Consider the following 17,479-nt stretch of genomic DNA (forward strand, 5'->3'; position numbering starts at 1 on the left):
TTTATATTAGTAAACAGTAAATAAAAAGTATTCACATAATATTTTTTATTGATAAAATTATTAAACATTTTGATATTGTTTTTTAACAAGTCATTTATTTTTTTAAAATTGCTGCGGGATCATACTTTGCCATTTGCTCTTCAACCATTAGTGATTGTTTTAACAATAAAATCTGATCATTGTAATACGATGATTTTGTTAAATCTTGATATTTATCAGAGTTGGTAATCTCTTTCAATGAATTCGAGAAATCTTCTAGATTTTCTCTCATCGATCTTGGTACACCTATTAGATCCATACTGTTTGCTGTTAACTTTAACAAAGGTTCCAACAATTCAAAGATACCTTGAAGGGCAGGGTTTTCACTTACTTCCTTTGTCGACTCTTTAACTTCCTTTGCTTTTAACAAATGTCGGTGTCCAAGACTGTTATCCCCCATTGTGATGGCAATTAATGATAATAAATATCTTGGTTTTACCAATTTCGGGTGAACAGCCAAGATCTCCTCTAGGTCCTTTACCATTATAGAGAGCTGAGCTTCAAAAATTCCACGTCTAGTCTTATAGTTGGAGCTAGCTGTAGAAGTTGGAACATCCAATCCACGTGAATAAATTGAATTATAATAATCGATTGCCGATCTACCATTACCAGCACGTGTTTCAATGAGACCAAGCCAATTTAATGAATTTATAATTAACTGATTATTATCATTGTTATTGTTGTTATTATTTATAATATCTAAAAGTATTGATTTTGCTTCTTGAACTTCACCATTGACAAGTAATGTTTTGATGTATTGAGATTTAATTGGGTTAAAATCTGGATATTGTTGGTAGAGTGATCTCATTCTGTCCAATCCTTCATAGTATTGGAAAGTATTGACATAGAGATATCCTCTAACCAAATGGACCATTTTCCTCTCGAAATCATTGTCAAACCTATCGAGGTTGATAGCCTGTCTAATCGATGCCCATGCTCCATTGATATCCAATTTGGTGGCATCTGCAATCAACAAATAAGCCATAAGTGCAAAGTCGATGGATTTGGCATTTGGAGATATCAAACGTTGGTCGACTTGGCTGATGGCAACTGGCAATGTATCCATTTTGAAAAATAAATCTTCAAAGACGTCAGCTAATTGCTCGGCGGTGGTTGGGAATGTCTTGTTTTCCCACGCGATATCGCAGAATGGCTGATGTTTGGGGAACCACTTTACAGTGAGAATCGACTGAACAATACCAATCGAATGAATAGTTCTATTGTAAAAGTTGATAATATCACGAAGAACGGCTTGTTGTGAATCCATAGCCAACATCCTTGAGCCAGAGACAACCTCCATACATTTAAACAACTTGACAACATGATCCAAATAAACTGATTTAAATTGATTGTTCTCCAGGTATTCTCTGATAATACGCTGAATTGACTTAGAAATTCTATTGATTTGGTTGAATCCTTTCAATAGCTCTGGATGTTTGACATCGATTGGGAATGTTTGTCTGAGATCTTTTTGTTCCTCGGGGGAGAGACTATCCATTACCAACTTGATATCGACATCATAGTGCTTTGGTAATCTACTGACATAGAATGATAAAACTGGACTGTAAACACCCAGCAAATGTCTATCGAATTCATCATTCTTGTAGGTATCCAATATTCTCTGTGTGTCTGCCAAAATCATATCGGCTTCCGCCACCGGTAGATCCTTTACCTTCAACATCTCTCCTTTTATAATAAACATATTTAAAAGAAATGAATCTTTTTTAGCTTGATCCAATTGAACAACAGATTGATCCTATAGTTAACAAAGAAATATTAATAAGGCAATCTATAAATTGCTAAACTAAAACTTACATTCCAATATTTGAAAAACAATTTTACATATTCATATGCATTCTCCAATTGTCCTAACTCACTGTAATTTAGTGCAATTCCGTAGGCAGTGAGACACTCTTGTTTCATATCGAATAGAATCTTTAGTGTTTCGATATTCTCTTGAGGTGGTGATTTTGGCATGAGTGGCGATGTTTTGATCTTCAACGCCGTGTAGAATGTTTGGGGGTCTGTCTTGTATTCGGAGGGTAGACAATTCGATAGACCGAAATTGATTCTTTCCAGTGCTTTCTGATAGTCGTTCAGATGGAAGTAGGCAGTACCAAGATAAATAGAATCGATAGCTGTAAATTCACTTGGGTATTGCTCACTCAACAACGTCAAGAAACGAACGACCAGTTGATAATCACTACATCTAGCAGCGGCATTACCTGCGCTTCTCAATAGTCGCGCATTGACACGCTCAGGGTTGTTCCTATGGACGTGTAGAACCAACTGAGTGTATTCGCTGTACTTTTCCTGATGACTCAGTGCCTCCAGCTTGATTAGATCGATACCACACAGTAGATCCTTGTGATATTTCTCACTATACATATTAACCACTTGATAGGCAGTGTTGATCTCATACATTGCTTTGTCAGTGTCTTTATGATACATCAAGAATATCTTGGCTTTGACCAACAATGCAGAAACGAGATATGCATTTCTAGTTTGAAGCACCTTCTCACAGAGAACCAATGCCTCATCGAATTGATCCAACAAAGTCAACCGATTGATTTCTCCAATCAATTTGAAAGCATCTGCATTTATCTGATCTTGATTATTAACACCACTGCTGTAAAATGATTTTACAATGGAATTTGAATTGGAAGTGGTACTATTTAATTTTAATCTATCTTGATTGATAATATTATAACTATACAATGATAAATGATTTAGAAATACACTATTCGTTTTTGTTGTTGTTGGTACTAATGCATTTAATGTTGTACCATTACTATAATTATTATAATTGATATTATTTGACAAAGATATTGGCTTCTGTTTTGATGATCTTTGTAAAATTGATGAAAGTAATCTATTCATTTCCTTTCTTTTATTCTTTAAACTTACTTGTAAATCATTTTGATTTAAACACAAAGACAAAAAAAAGAGAATGCTTAAAAAAAAAAAAATATCTAAAGCTTTCCCAAAAATATCTTAATTTGTAAATCATGAAAAAACAGTCTCTTTTTAAATTAAATTTTTTTTTATTTTTATTAACTTTTTTATTTTATATATAAACTATTTGTAAATATTGTGGGAAGTGATTACTTATTCTTCTTCTACTATATCGTTGATAACAGATCCTTTGGGTGTGTTGGTAGAGTTGGTGTCGACAATGGCATAGAGTGAGTAAAAGAATTTTGAACTCTCGACGTCAGAAACCATTGAGAATGTCAGTGTGGTAATGGGATCGACTGGCTGTACAACAATGAAATTCTGGTTGGTGAAAGCTATCGTTGAGTCGTCAAGACTTTTCTTGGCCGTCAAATACAATCCTTGATTCGATAGCTTGTACTTTATGAAATTGGTGCTATTCAGACCGTCGAATAGGAATCCGGTCGAGATTATATTCCACTTCTTTGTCACCTTACCCTCTAGCGTCGTTGCCGACACCCAAACATCTTCATCGTTATCGAGCGATCCTACCATCAGGAAAAACTGGTTGGTCGGCGCACTAAAGTTGAGATTGATAAATTGGAATTCGTTTTCCTTTCTCATCTTCTCAAAGAGAACCAAGACTGGCTCCGTACTGTTCAGCGCTTTGGTGATATTGGTGTTATTGAAATCCATTCCATATGTTAGATTCGCTGTGGTTGCAGATACCAATCGATTGGAAGTCTTGAAAGAGATTCCAGGGAATCCAGGTCTCCAATTGAAAAATTCCGATGGCTCCGAAGAGATGTATGCAAAATTAATTTGATTGAATGGGAAATATGGATAGTAGTAGTTGGCTGGCAATGGAGTAGCAGCTGTTGTTGTTGTTGTTGCGGTTGAATTGATGCTATTTTCATCTTTGGACATTGGAGATTAGAGATCGAACTAGTTTAATGGAATCTACGCTGGGACTGAACGGTTGCGGTTGTTTTTGGTTGATTGGCAAATCGGAAGCTAACACTGGGAACTCCAAAAATATATTATCGAGATAAATAACGGTTGGATCGGTGAGTGTTGCGTTCATAGATTTGAAATTGATACCTTTGAAATTGGATCTTGGAACAGGAACACTAAACTTTTTCCAATGTCCTTTTTTAATATCATTGCCCTCATGTGTGAAATTGAATGTCGGTACCACCTCCAAAGGTAAAACTGGCAAAAAAGATAAAAGTAATCCAGTATCATAGAATGACTTCTCTACGAACATATGGAAATTTAATTTAATATCCTATTATTATTAATTAATATTAAATATATATTGTTAACAATCTTAATCTTTTAAAAATACAAAAAAAATTAGATATATATATTTTTATAACATACATAATCAATTGATTTAAAATTATTTTGAAACTCTATAAAAAGATTGACACCATTTGAAATGTCGAATTGTATGGATGAGTTGTGGTCATGATAGGTCTCTTTTGATTGATCGAGTCTTATTCCATCGACATCGTGTACCAATACACCGACACCACTGATTCCGTCATCGTATACTTTGAAATGTCTGACCACCTGTGATCTCTTTGTCAAATGAATATCATCAATATAGATGCTGGAATTTGGATGTTTCTGAAGGAACCAAATACCTCTATAATCAAATACTGGAAAGAATGATAATGGAATAACAATCTATAAAATAAATAAATATTATTAAATATATTATTATTAATATTACTTTTAGAAATTAATATTGAAAATGAATAAATAACAACAACATACTTGAGTCCATTGATTTGGTGGGAGGTATGCAGATTTAATAATTGAATTTATAGGATGTAGTGGATTGGTGATTGGGATTGAATGTTCGGATTTGGCAGAGGTGATCAGAGATACGGAGAGATCTTGCTGTGCCTGTGTGGGGTATACTTGAAATGTAAGATCGTGATAGTATCGCTTGTCGATCGTAAAGTTTTTCTTTGGATCATTCTTTGAGAACAAATAGAAATCTGTGAGGAAGCTAATCGATAGGTTTCCTTTAAAGTATTGTTTGGAACTAAACTCCACTTTACTATAGGGTGGTATGATAAAAGTATCCAAAAGACTTTCATCGAAAATCGTTAATGTATTATTTGATGGTGACGAATCATCAGTATCACTATTTATTTTACTACTTTTAATTTTATTGTCATTATCTATATCTATTTCTATTTTTTATTTTTATTTTTATTTCTATCAATATTATCATTATTATTATCTTGTTCCTGTAAAGAATTTGAAATATTTATCAACAGAAATAATGATAATAATATAACTATTAAATATTTATTATTAAACATAATTAATTATATAGAAGAAAATAATATTTATTTAATAATTTAACAATTTATATATCTACTATTCAGAAAGTTCTTAATCTCTAATATATCGTTTGTTTTTTTTTTGGATTAAATCTAGATAGATGTAAATTGTTGAATTTGATTGATAAAAGAATAAAAGAAGAATATTGAAATAATAATTTTTATCCTCAGACGATGATTGAGCATTGAACTTGCTTTGAATGAATTTTGGTGACCACAATTCATTGCATTGGTGAACATACATCTTTATCTATACTTACATACATACAACGTCATCTACCGCATGTTTACTTATTATTGAAGATTCACTAAAACACAAAACCAATATCATATATAGTATAGACATACAAATACTGTCTTTTATATCTCTATAATCTTTGTTAATGAATTTACGTGTGGTTATTCATCATCATCATCACAATCATCAAATGAATGTGTGTGTATTTTTGTTTTTTTTTTTTTGGTGTGAAACAAATGAATAATCAAAAAAATAGATTTAATTAATTAAAAATAAAATAAATAAAAAATATAAGTAATATTAAATTTAAATTATAATATTTGATAAAAATAGATTTAATCTTACAAAGATAATAAAAATGATTCCACAAACAAAACATGTTGAATTTTCATTTGCGATTTCTTCGTTTAATCATTATTTAGCCTGGTTTATTGATTAATTTGCATCTGACCTGGTGTTTAGATACAAAAATGATATTTTCAAAAAACACAATGCTTGTTTGGTTTTTTTTTGTTTTGTTTTTCATCAAACAACCAAAGAACAAAAAAATTGTGTGTTGTTTTTTAAACAGAAAAAATTTATTTGGTTCACTGGTAGCGAAACCCCCACTAACCCACTTGCATTCTAAAAAAAATGATTCCCTATCTCCTTTGGGCATGTTTAAACAACACCTACTAATTTTCTTTTACTTTTTCAAAAAACAGCAACACAAAACAACTCAACACAAGACATAGTACACACTGTATCTATCTAAAAAATTAAATGAGGAATTGTGATTTTAATTATTTTATTTTTTTTTATGATTTTTTAATTTTTTTAAAAAAAAAAACAACAATAACACATTCCTACCACCTTTTTTTTTATTTTATTTCATTTTTAGTTTAGTTGTTGCCAATAGTTTTTTTTATCATTTCATTCATTTCAGCAAGCAAAAGTCTATCTAATATCTAAATAAGAAAGACAAACACAAAGTCTTTTTACTTTATTTGTATATCTCTCTCTCTCTTTATATTTTATTATCTTTTTATAAATCTTTTTCTTTTCACAGTAGTAGATTATATAATTTGTAATTATTATCTACTTTTTTAATACTATTTTTTTTTAATACATCATCAATTATCAATCACATAACAAACAAACAAATATATATATAAATAATCTCGATAAATAATGAATACTGTAGATTATGAAAAATTACTTGCAGCAGAAGTAGCAAAGGTTGCTCTTTTGGAGGCTGAAAATCAACGTTTAAGATTAGAGTTGGCAAAGGGAAATACTCATCATTTAAATGTAAGTTATAGCTGTTCACTGTTGATAAGTAGTTAGTTAGTTAGTTCGTCATCATTAATTCAAAACCAAACAGGAGGAGATTAAGAAATTGGAACATGCCAACAAAGTATTGAGTGATAAGCTGGCATCAGAGATTGCAAAGAACACTCAATTCTCATCAGAGTCTGCAGCAAACAAGAACGACAACACTGCCTACAGAAAATCAATATTCAGATCAGTGGCAGTACCAAAGAAGGTCATCGAGAACGAAAAGTCAAGCTCAAGAACATACACTGCTTATTTAGTTGAGGTTGAAACAGATGAAAGGTAAGCAATAACAAATTCATTCACATTATTTCTTTACATTCCCGAATTGTTGTGTAATTAATTAATTAATTGATGATATTTTGTTGTTTTTACAAAAACAAAACATCACAACACAAACACCCACTCCTCTTCCTCATTGATTTTATTTTTTTAACTATTTTTCCCCATTACTAATTAATTACTTTTTTTTTTAATAAAAATATCTAAAAATCAACCATTAAAATTATAGACGTTACCAATTATCAAAGAGATATAAACAATTTGTACTATTAAACACATTATTATGTAGACAGTTTGGTGAGCATGGATTGCCAGCATTCCCAGGCAAGAAGAATGGACTCTATTTCTCATCGGAGGATCACACCGAGAAGAGAAGAGTGGCACTCCAAGACTACCTCCAAGGACTGATCTCCGGTGCCGGAACCAGTCAATCACCATTTTTACTTCAATTTTTGAGAGAAGAGGTACCAGAGACATCATCGGGAAAGAACCACCATTAAACGATCTTTCATCTTTAGTTTCTCTAGATACAAATCAAACAACATAACATAGATAGACGCATGCACCACCACATACCATACGAATGAATGAATCTCTTTTTTTCCAACAACAACAACAACAACAAATATTTTTATTTAAAATAAATCTTTATTTTGAATAGAAATATTAATGTAATAAACTAGGATGATCTAAACATCTTATCCTTTAATTTATTTATTTTAATAAAATTAATTAATCTACAATCTCTACTCTTCACTCTTTTTTTTTTTTTATCAATACAGTATTAATGATCTGAATAATATATAATTGATTTTCAATTAAATACTCCTTGTAAATAGATAAATATAATTGTATGTCTTTAATTATAATAAAGTAATTGCGAATCTAATAATTGTTTTAAATTATTATAAAGATAAAAATTACCTGTTCACAACACACCCAATCAGATATGTTTTTATTTGAATAGAAAGTATACAGTATTATATACATGTCTCAGTTGATTAGTTGATCATCATTTATTATTTTTTAGCTTATTATAATTAATGAATGATGAATAGATGAATAATTGAAGTGAATAGGTATAAAAAGAATTCAATACAATATTAAACTTTATCTCTTCAAAACAAACATATAAAACTTTTAAATTATTTTTTGATGTATAAACTATTAGTTTGTTTATTCCTACTTTGGGTTCTTTGCTTTGCATCTATTCTTGGAAATCAATGTTTCGACGACTGTGACAAAGCCAAAAAGAAGTGTTTGGATGGATTCTATGCCGACATAGGACAAGTGTGTGCTGGTGGATACCAAGATTGTTTACATGAATGTAAACTTAAGATTGAATGAATGAAGTCCAATCTTACCAAAGCATACTTACTAAACCAATCATTACAAGAATAAATATATAGCGTGTTGTTTATAAACAAAAGATCTTTACAAATAAATATAATAAATAATCTTTTTGCAGTTTATATTTTAGAATTTTTACATAATACATTTATTTATTAATTTTTTGAAAGAATAACGTAAAGTTATTAATATTCATACTAAACTATTTTGTAATTAAATTTGATTGGGTTGATTTATGTGTAATAATCATCCTTATTAACACCTAAGAATAAGGATGTTTGAAATACTTTGACAAAAACAATGAATTGATTGTTTTGAAAGTGTTGTTTGGTTGGCGAGTATGATGTTGTTGTTGTTGTTTGATTAAATACATATTCTAGTTGGTTGAATATTAATGGTTGTTTGATTTGATTTTGATAATAAATATCAGAGGAGTGTTAGTGTTGGAAATATGATTTAAACTATAGTTTTTAAAAGTCAACTGGTGGAATTGCAGCTACCTCCATCAACTTGGGTGAAAGATATTTCTTCTTGGTGGCCTTGAGAGAGGTGTTCTCTTCACGCTTACGGACATCGTTGATTTCCAATGCACATTGCATGATGTCGGCCTCTTTGTAGCAGGTGTAGTGTTCGAGAGTGATGTTCCAGAAGGGACCATTTCTCATGGTCATTCTTCGGGCGACGTAGATCGAGGCGGCGGCAATCATCGATGGCACATACTTGAGCAACTTGTAGTCGAGAGTCGAGATCTCAGTGAGATACTTGGAGAGCGAGTGAGTACGAGAGTCACTGCCGGCGGCCTTGGAGAAACGTCGCAAAAAGTGCAGTGGTGTACAGGTGGACATGTGGAACTTCAAGGTCGAGAGGATCGAACGTTCCATTGACAACACTTCATCGTGAGTACAGGCATTGTCAGAGGTGACAATAAAGTCTTTGATCTCTGGCGAGTAGATCTCTTCGTACTTGGCAGCGAGCAACATCGAGGTGATACCAACAAGCTGCAGCTTGTTAATGGGAATTGGCACGGCAGACAAATAACGATCGACGATATTGACAGACAAAAAGAAAGTCTCGGACAACATTTTGAAACGGACGTGGACGGCCATCATCCAATCTACCAAGATGGCTCTCATCTTATCATTGATATTATATTGCTCTTTCAAATAATTTGAATTAACTTTATCAACAATCTATTTTTTTTTTTTGGTTAGGAAAAAAATAATTAAGAAATTTTTGGTATTAATAATTAATTTTGTTTTGTTTTTGGAAATATATAATTAATTAATTAATTAATAATAAACAAACTTACTTCTTTTTGGCGATAGTATTCAAAGATATCGTTAACATATTCACCAACACATTGTGGATCATGAGCATCGTATAGATCGATATTCTCTGGTTGCTCTTGCTCCATTGGAACGTCTTCATCGACGATCATCTCTTCATCATCGAATTGGTCTGGCATCATGACTTCCTTGGGTTGGTCGGTCTTTTGGATCTTGTGTGGTTGGATCATCACATTGGAGGATGTCAAAATTGGATTTTGTCTTGGAATACCGTTGATCTCTGACTTTGATCTGGTAATTCTTGAGATAACATTGGTTGGTTGTGTAGTCTTTAGAAAAGAATGAATGAAAAAAAAAAAGAAGAAAAGAAAAATAGTTAAAAAAAATTAGTTAATTTGATTCAATATTTAAAAATGATCATTATTAAAACTTACTAAAATAGATTTTCCAGTCTTGGCATTGGTGATGATGGTATTGTTGGTAATCTCTGAAAGTGCACCTCTGCTTGTCTTTAGGGCAACTGGTTTCTTGTCGGCACCCAACATGGTTGACTTTCCGGTGAATTTATTTTCATCGACTGGTACTTGCATGGAGTGCATTGTGTGGGCTCTACTAAGAGGCTTTAGCTGATTAGCGGCAGGATTCAAGGTAGCCATTTTAACTCTACTATATATGGTTATAAAATATTTTAAAATAATAATCTTTTTCTTTTTTGTTTTTTCTTTTTTAATATATATAAGTATGTATGTGTTTGATAATTAATTTATATAATAATATAATAGTATAATATAAATTAAAACAAGATTGAAAAAAAAAAAAAAAAGAAGAGACTGTATATAGATAGATATATTATATAATTAGTTCTTGTAGCTAACTTTGTATATATACAAACAGTGAATAAATTGAAAATGATTTTTGGCGAACTTATTTTGTTCATCAAAAAATGTGACCGTTTTAAAATTTGAAAAACCCACTCAAAAAAATTTGAATTCAAATTTGAAAATTTGAATCAGCAGTGCAAGAAAATGACCAAATTTTTAAAACTTCTAAAACTGTTATATACTTTGTGTCATCCTTGGTTTCTTTTAAATTCCAATTTAATTAAATTTAATATCAATAATTTGAAAAAGTCAGTTATTCACTAAACAGTTTAAATGAATTTTCTTAATCGCGCCATTGTTTTTTTTTGATCAACTTCTTCTAATAATCATGCTTTAGATTTAGAATGATTCAGATTTAATTTTAGTTTAGATTTAAATTAATTTTTTTTATTAAATTAAATAATAATAATTATATATATATTTACTCCAAGTAATTATATATTTTGTAAATTGAGTTATTGAATTGATTGATATGGTTTGTTTGTACAATGTTTTAATGTTTTTTTTTGTTTTAAAAAAATATTATCTTGATGTTGATGAATAAAGAGGTGTAAATGTTATTGGTGTTGATGTTGATGTTGATGTTTGTGGATTAGTTGGTTGTCTTCTTACTAATCTTGGTGTGGTCGATGTTGTCGGAATGGTTGTGGTGGTGGAGGTGGAGGTGGATGGTGCAGTTGTTGTAGATCCAGGTGCTATTGGTGGTCTCGTCGTTGAAACGGTCTGACTACCACCAGTAGTACCGGAGGTGGTGCTTCCAGCTGGATTGAGTCTTGTTGTCTGTGTTTGTGGTTGTCCTTGACCTTGTCCTTGGGCCTGAGTTTGTGTCGTCTGAACCTGAGATATCTGTTGCTGCTGATTATTGATACGTTTTTTCATTTGTGAAATGGTTTGTTCAAATTCCTCTCGTTGTTCCTGAAGTTTCATCTTATAATCTTGTTCGACACGTGCCAAATTCTGGTTGTAGATATTGTAGTTCTCTTGGTCCTTACGCTGGAAATCTGCATCTTTTTTCTTGACGAGTTGCTGCAGCTGAAGGATGTACTGATCTTTCGCTTGCAGCGACTGCTGATCTTGCACCGACTTTTGTCGGAGTTCCTTGAGTTCGCGTGCAATCGATTCGTTCTGGGTGATTGTTGATTTCAGTCGGTCCATGTCGACATTGAGCTGGCGCTTGCTGTTACTGGCTTCCTGGTTTGCCAGCTCCAGTTGTTTCTGCAGATGCTGACACTGCTGCTCCAACTCTGTCTTCTCCTTGTCAGTCCTCTGCTTGACTTCATTGAGAGTGTGCTGCACCTCTGCCATCTCATCGTTGAAGCGACGCTCCTTCTCTTTGCTGTGTTGGAGCATCGAGTAGCAGCTGTCGTAGTCTTTGCGCAGGTTGGCCATCTGCTGGTCGCGTGTCGCCAGGTCGTTTTGCAGCTGGATAAAGGCGGCGTGTGTTTCGTTGAATCGTTGCTCGGCCTGGTGTTTCTGGTCTTCGATGAGGTGGATGTCGTCGACCAGTCGGTTGTGGTCTTCGGCCAGCCTTAGATTCGCCTGTTGAATCTCTGCCCACTTCAGACTGAGCTGATCGCGCTCCTTCTGGAACGACTCCTTCATGTTACGCTCGGTATCGTAGTTTTTCAAGACGTCCTGGTAGGTCTTGGTGAGAATGGCGAGCTCATTCTCCTTGATGTTCAGACTTGCTTTTGCTTCCTTGTAGAGCGACATGCTATCGGAGTACTTCTCGGTCAGTTCCATCAGTGTAAGATCATTGACAGTCGATCTACCCGGTGTATTATTAATCTGACTATTCATTCTAGATTTAAAAGATGGTGTTGAGAATTGTGATGTTGTTGATGTTGGTTGTTGTTGTTGATGTGTTTTTTGCTGTTGTTGAAGTGGTTGTTGTTGATGTTGTTGTTGATTTAATTGTGATTGATGTGTTGGTTGTTGAGATGCATTCGATGAATTAACAGTGGTGTTTGCAGAGTTACCAACGAACGATCCAGAGTTGGGTGTAACAGGAGATACACTAACACCGCTACTACTACTACTAATACCATTCAAACTGTTCATCTTTAGTTGGTCGGTCAGTTTCTTAATGTCATCCTCCAGGTTCTTCACATAGGATTTCGAATAGATTCCGATGTTAGGAGTCTCGGCAGCAGGACTATTATAATTATATTGTGTCTGTGGTTGTATCTGTGGTTGTGTTTGTTGTGTTTGTTGATTTTCATATGTACTGAAATTTATTAAATTAAAACAAAACAAAATAGTTAATAACATTAATTTAAAAAAGAAATATAACAATAATAATAATTGTTAATAATACATACAAATCTTGATCTCTTCTTCTCATTGTAGATTGTTTCATACTATCGACAACATTTTGAGCATCTCTTGCAAAGTTATCTTGATATGTACTATATGTGAATTCGTCTCTTCTTGGTTGAGTTTGTTGTTGGGGTTGCTGTTGTTGATTCGGTCTTGGTAGTTGTGTTTGTTGTTGAGTGTTTGGTCTTGACAAATTTGTTGGATTTGCAGAAGTAGAGGTAGCCGTGGTTGGTTGATAATATTGTGGTTGTGGTTGTTGCTGCTGTTGTTGTTGTGGTGGTGGTGGTGGTTGTGTTTGTGGTCTATTATTATTTTGACTATTACTTGTATTGTTATTTGTAAATCTACTTCCAATGGTAGATGCAGCAGCAGAGCCGTTTTGTGTAGGTGGTTGTTGTTGTGGATTGGTATTTGCCTTGATTGGAGTAACCGGTATATGTAATGATTCGTCTGGATTGAAATAGCTTGAATCATCCATTAGCATATCAAAGTTACTATTATCATTGATTCCACTGGCACCAAATTGATTTGTGGTATTCGCTGACTTTGCAGGTGTTCTAAAATTGTATCCGCTACTACCACCACCACCACCACCGCCATTCATACTATTGACACCACCACCACCATTGATTCCATTCTGTGAACTATAGTATCTACTGTTACTCGTATCCATATCCTCTAAAACAGATGTCTGTGGATGATATTGATATCTTCCACTAACTGATGACATATTACTATAAAACTAATTTCCGAAAAAAACTAAAAAAAAAAGAGATAAGATATATAAAAATAGATAAATAAATATTGATTATGATTTTGCAAAGAATTACAAAAATAATAATAATTAAAATTTAAGAAAGTTTAAATTGTTGAAGAAAAAACATGATCATTTTAAAAAATTAAAAAGACCGCCAAAAAATTTGAAACCACACACTTCCTCATTTGACCAGAACTTCGCCCATAATTATTGTTTGATCAAAATTAAGTGGTGAGTAAAAGATAATAGATATTTTTAATTAATTAAGTTAAAAATACATTTAATTTATACTATTTTTATTTATTTATTTTTTATAGTTGTATAAAAAAAAAAAAAAAAAAAAAAAAAAAAAAAAAAAAAAAAATAGTTGTATTATGAATCTATCCAAAATTGATTTATTAGTTGAGTTTGTATGGTTGGATCTTGTCGTTGTAGGAACTTTATGAATTCAAGTGAATCACGGTGTAACAATGTCCTTCTAAACTGTGTGAAAACCTTCTCTGTGAAACCATCGACTTTGAGACTGGGTGAAAACTCATTGAGTGAATCGAGTAGTTCGTCGGCGTTGAACCATGCAATCTTTTGTTTCTCGACGCATCTTATTCGCTCGGCAAACGCTCTCTTATCGTTCACGTCACTGGTTCTCTCGAATTCCTCTGGTAGTACCCATCTCGCTACCGGCGCTATATACATCTGATATCGATTGCTCGGATTGATCACTTTCTTCACCAGCAAATCATGCAGACCGATCGACGATATGATTGTCTTCATTATTGCACTGCTTCTTATTACACCTTGTTTATTTCCTCTAAGTTCATGTGTTAAACAGAATAATCCCTGTACACATAAGTTATAATATTAATAAATAATATTCTATTCTATTATCTATTCTTTTCTGTAACTAGATAGGATAGATAGATAGATAGTTGTAGTGTATTGTATTACCATTGTTTCTTCACTAAATTCTCTTGATGCATTATCGAATGCAGTCTCATTATGATCTGAAAATCCACCAAAGTCACTCAATCCTCTGCCTTCCAATCCTAACATGAAATATAATACACCATTTTTATATAGATAAGGTAATACGCCTGAAGCTGAACATTCTTCACTTGACATTGTTTTTATATACTGTTTTTTATATATGTATGTTTATTATGTTATGTACAATTAATTATTCTATCTCATTAATATCTTTTATTTATTTAATTTCCTAATAACTAATGCGAATATAATAATATATTAAATCTTTAAAATTTCTCAAAATTTTATCTGATTTCAGCAAAAATCGGTTGGTTTTTTCACAATTTGTTGACCAAACTTATAAAACAGATATCAAATGCCATTGTATCAAAATATTTGATTAAATCCTTGATAAAATTAATACCAAAAAAAATATAATAATATTAAATTTATATTTTTTTTATTTGAAGTGATTTTAAAGAATATAGAGTTTTTATATTAATTTAAAATAGATGAGTTTAGTTCTTCCAATTCCTGGGCTACTTCTGGTTTGTTGGATAATAGTCTACTTTCATACAAGTATAGGCACCATTTTGAACGAGGGTCTGGTAGTTGTAAATACATTGGATACCAATATATGGTTCATAATAGACCATATCAACTACATACATTGGGAATTGAGGATATTGAGAAGGTGAGCTAGATTGAATAAAAAAAATAAAAATAAATAAGTAAAATTGATTTTCAAAAATAAAAAAAGTAATTTACTTACTATTCATTCGATGATGATGAATTGATAAATGTACCACCTAACAAAGTTATTCTTTGTTGATAGAAAAAGATATCAGCTGCACCCCAGGCAACATTGTTTTCAAAGATTGATCCTGTTAGATAATGGTTACCTTGAGTGGAAAGGAACTTTTTTTTAAAAAAACAAATAAGTTATAAACAATTTTATTATTGAAAAAAAAGAAGGGAAATTACCAGTGTTCCAGCATCAGAGGCAATATTGTTTGTGAGGTTGTTATTTATAAAGTAATAATCTTGGTAGTTGTAGTTTGAAGATACAAACTAGAATATTTTAAAATAATTATATGTTGTTAGTATAAAATAATTATTAATAATAATTTCTAATAAGATTGTACTGACCAAAGCAGATCCATATTGACCAAAATTTCTATCAAAAACATTTGAATCAAACATTATTGATGAAGAAACTAAATTAAAACAACTTCCATATTTTGAATAGTTGTTTGTGAATTTACTTGATTTAACATACACAGATTTTGCAACTGCATTAATGAAATGTCCAATACCATTACCTCCATTAAAGATCGAGTTGTAAATAAAGATATTGTCACCACTAAAATTGATACCATAGTTACTATTGGAACTGATGGAGTTAGAAATGGTCGAGTTATTTATTGTTAAGCTACCGGATATGAGATTCATAACACTCGCTTTAAAATGTGGAAGATTAATAAAATGGAGATTTAAAATTTTATTAATTTGTACTTACAAGAAGGATAGGATCCAGTAGACTGGGAATTGGTGATTGAACAGTTGCTAAGTACTAAGCTAACGGAATTGAGGGTTATTGAACCAGCTTCATTTGCACCATTGGCAGGGATGGATTGGCCATTCTTCAAAACAACATTGTTCATCGTCAATTGGTTGGTATTCGGGTAAATATAAGTGGAGGAGTTGATATTAATTAAACTTCCACGATTTCCGGTAACCAGAGTGGCTTGGATGACAACATTGGAAATAGTCATTGAAAAGACGAAAGCTGTTTTCAATTTTAAGAATGATGTTTTACCCTATTTTTAAAAAATAATAATTAATTGTTTATGATTTAAATTATTTTTAAAAAGATAATATCTTACTTGACAAGTAAAAGAGGGAACCGATTTCTGACCTTCTGGTCTCAAGTCGATATTTAAATCATATTTAAGAAAATAAGTATCGATTTGTTTACAAGGGAAATTACCATCTGGGACAGTAATGACAATGTTGGAATACATTGGTGAATACTCATTGATGCAGGCTACAATTGAAGGACATACTCCATATTCACATTTACTTTTATGGTTCGAGATGGAACAAGTTGTTGTACTATTTGGATTTCTAGCACTGGCTATTGCCAATACCAACACCAAGACTGATAAAATTAATTTAATCTTAAACATTTTGTTATCGGTTAGGATTAATTTTAAAATAAAATTTTAATCGATTTATATAAACATGAATCGTCTAGTTTAAGAAAAATTTATATTATTTTTAATTTTATTTTTAATTTTTAATTTTAACAAATACAGATAAGGTGTCAATATGTAGTGAATCTTTAATTCTGGGGAGTGCTTTGGTGGCAATCTATTTTGATTGACAATAGAAAAAAGATTACCTAAAAAGAATAATGATAAAGCAAAACCAACAATGCATCTTATCAAAACAAATGTCATTTCAAAAAGAAAATTCAAATGTTTATATTTTTGGCTCAGAAAAAAATCCAAATTTCGAGCTCTTAAAAAATATATTTGTGCTTTCATAAGCAACCTCAGACTTCATATTTCCATGTAATCAAGAAAGGTCATTTTTGTTATTCAGTTAAAAAAATTGATCGTGTCAATGTAGTTCATCTTTATCCCAATAGAATGATCAAAAATCAATTATAATAATAGTTATTTTTTTTTTTGATTAAGAAAAATAATATTTGGTTTAAAATTTCTATCTTTTAAAAGATATATATTTTTTAT

At 31.7% G+C, this 17,479-nt stretch overlaps 7 protein-coding genes across 7 annotated transcripts; 1 reads left to right on the forward strand and 6 right to left on the reverse strand.

The window, feature by feature from the left end:
* Nucleotides 1–94: 94 nt before the first annotated feature.
* Nucleotides 95–6,194, reverse strand: PPL_00646 (tetratricopeptide repeat protein; the record flags this gene model as incomplete). Its single annotated transcript, XM_020571670.1, has 9 exons — nucleotides 95–1,795; nucleotides 1,855–2,308; nucleotides 2,426–2,992; nucleotides 3,371–3,880; nucleotides 3,993–4,261; nucleotides 4,357–4,665; nucleotides 4,756–5,131; nucleotides 5,594–5,708; nucleotides 6,185–6,194. 9 exons carry the CDS (start codon nucleotides 6,192–6,194, stop codon nucleotides 95–97), a joined length of 4,311 nt encoding a protein of 1,436 aa, XP_020438944.1.
* A 547-nt stretch (nucleotides 6,195–6,741) lies between these two features.
* On the forward strand, nucleotides 6,742–7,667 carry PPL_00647 (PX domain-containing protein; the record flags this gene model as incomplete). Its single annotated transcript, XM_020571671.1, has 3 exons — nucleotides 6,742–6,861; nucleotides 6,935–7,167; nucleotides 7,397–7,667. 3 exons carry the CDS (start codon nucleotides 6,742–6,744, stop codon nucleotides 7,665–7,667), a joined length of 624 nt encoding a protein of 207 aa, XP_020438945.1.
* Nucleotides 7,668–8,987: 1,320 nt separating this feature from the next.
* cycB (cyclin family protein) lies at nucleotides 8,988–10,459 on the reverse strand (the record flags this gene model as incomplete). Its single annotated transcript, XM_020571672.1, has 3 exons — nucleotides 8,988–9,707; nucleotides 9,827–10,132; nucleotides 10,238–10,459. 3 exons carry the CDS (start codon nucleotides 10,457–10,459, stop codon nucleotides 8,988–8,990), a joined length of 1,248 nt encoding a protein of 415 aa, XP_020438946.1.
* Nucleotides 10,460–11,206: 747 nt separating this feature from the next.
* PPL_00649 (uncharacterized protein) lies at nucleotides 11,207–11,611 on the reverse strand (the record flags this gene model as incomplete). The annotated part of the gene is made up of 1 exon (XM_020571673.1): nucleotides 11,207–11,611. The coding sequence occupies one exon, from the start codon at nucleotides 11,609–11,611 to the stop codon at nucleotides 11,207–11,209; it is 405 nt and encodes a 134-aa protein (XP_020438947.1).
* Nucleotides 11,612–11,672: 61 nt separating this feature from the next.
* On the reverse strand, nucleotides 11,673–13,733 carry PPL_00650 (uncharacterized protein; the record flags this gene model as incomplete). The annotated part of the gene is made up of 3 exons (XM_020571674.1): nucleotides 11,673–11,809; nucleotides 12,400–12,911; nucleotides 13,006–13,733. 3 exons carry the CDS (start codon nucleotides 13,731–13,733, stop codon nucleotides 11,673–11,675), a joined length of 1,377 nt encoding a protein of 458 aa, XP_020438948.1.
* A 399-nt stretch (nucleotides 13,734–14,132) lies between these two features.
* On the reverse strand, nucleotides 14,133–14,879 carry PPL_00651 (uncharacterized protein; the record flags this gene model as incomplete). Its single annotated transcript, XM_020571675.1, has 2 exons — nucleotides 14,133–14,597; nucleotides 14,706–14,879. 2 exons carry the CDS (start codon nucleotides 14,877–14,879, stop codon nucleotides 14,133–14,135), a joined length of 639 nt encoding a protein of 212 aa, XP_020438949.1.
* Nucleotides 14,880–14,934: 55 nt separating this feature from the next.
* Nucleotides 14,935–16,912, reverse strand: PPL_00652 (uncharacterized protein; the record flags this gene model as incomplete). The annotated part of the gene is made up of 7 exons (XM_020571676.1): nucleotides 14,935–14,954; nucleotides 15,301–15,422; nucleotides 15,496–15,641; nucleotides 15,708–15,794; nucleotides 15,873–16,183; nucleotides 16,243–16,543; nucleotides 16,610–16,912. The coding sequence occupies 7 exons, from the start codon at nucleotides 16,910–16,912 to the stop codon at nucleotides 14,935–14,937; spliced, it is 1,290 nt and encodes a 429-aa protein (XP_020438950.1).
* Nucleotides 16,913–17,479: the final 567 nt, after the last annotated feature.

Source organism: Heterostelium album, assembly GCF_000004825.1.
Source record: "Heterostelium album PN500 unplaced genomic scaffold PPL_scaffold1, whole genome shotgun sequence".
In the NCBI taxonomy this organism is placed as follows: domain Eukaryota; phylum Evosea; class Eumycetozoa; order Acytosteliales; family Acytosteliaceae; genus Heterostelium; species Heterostelium album.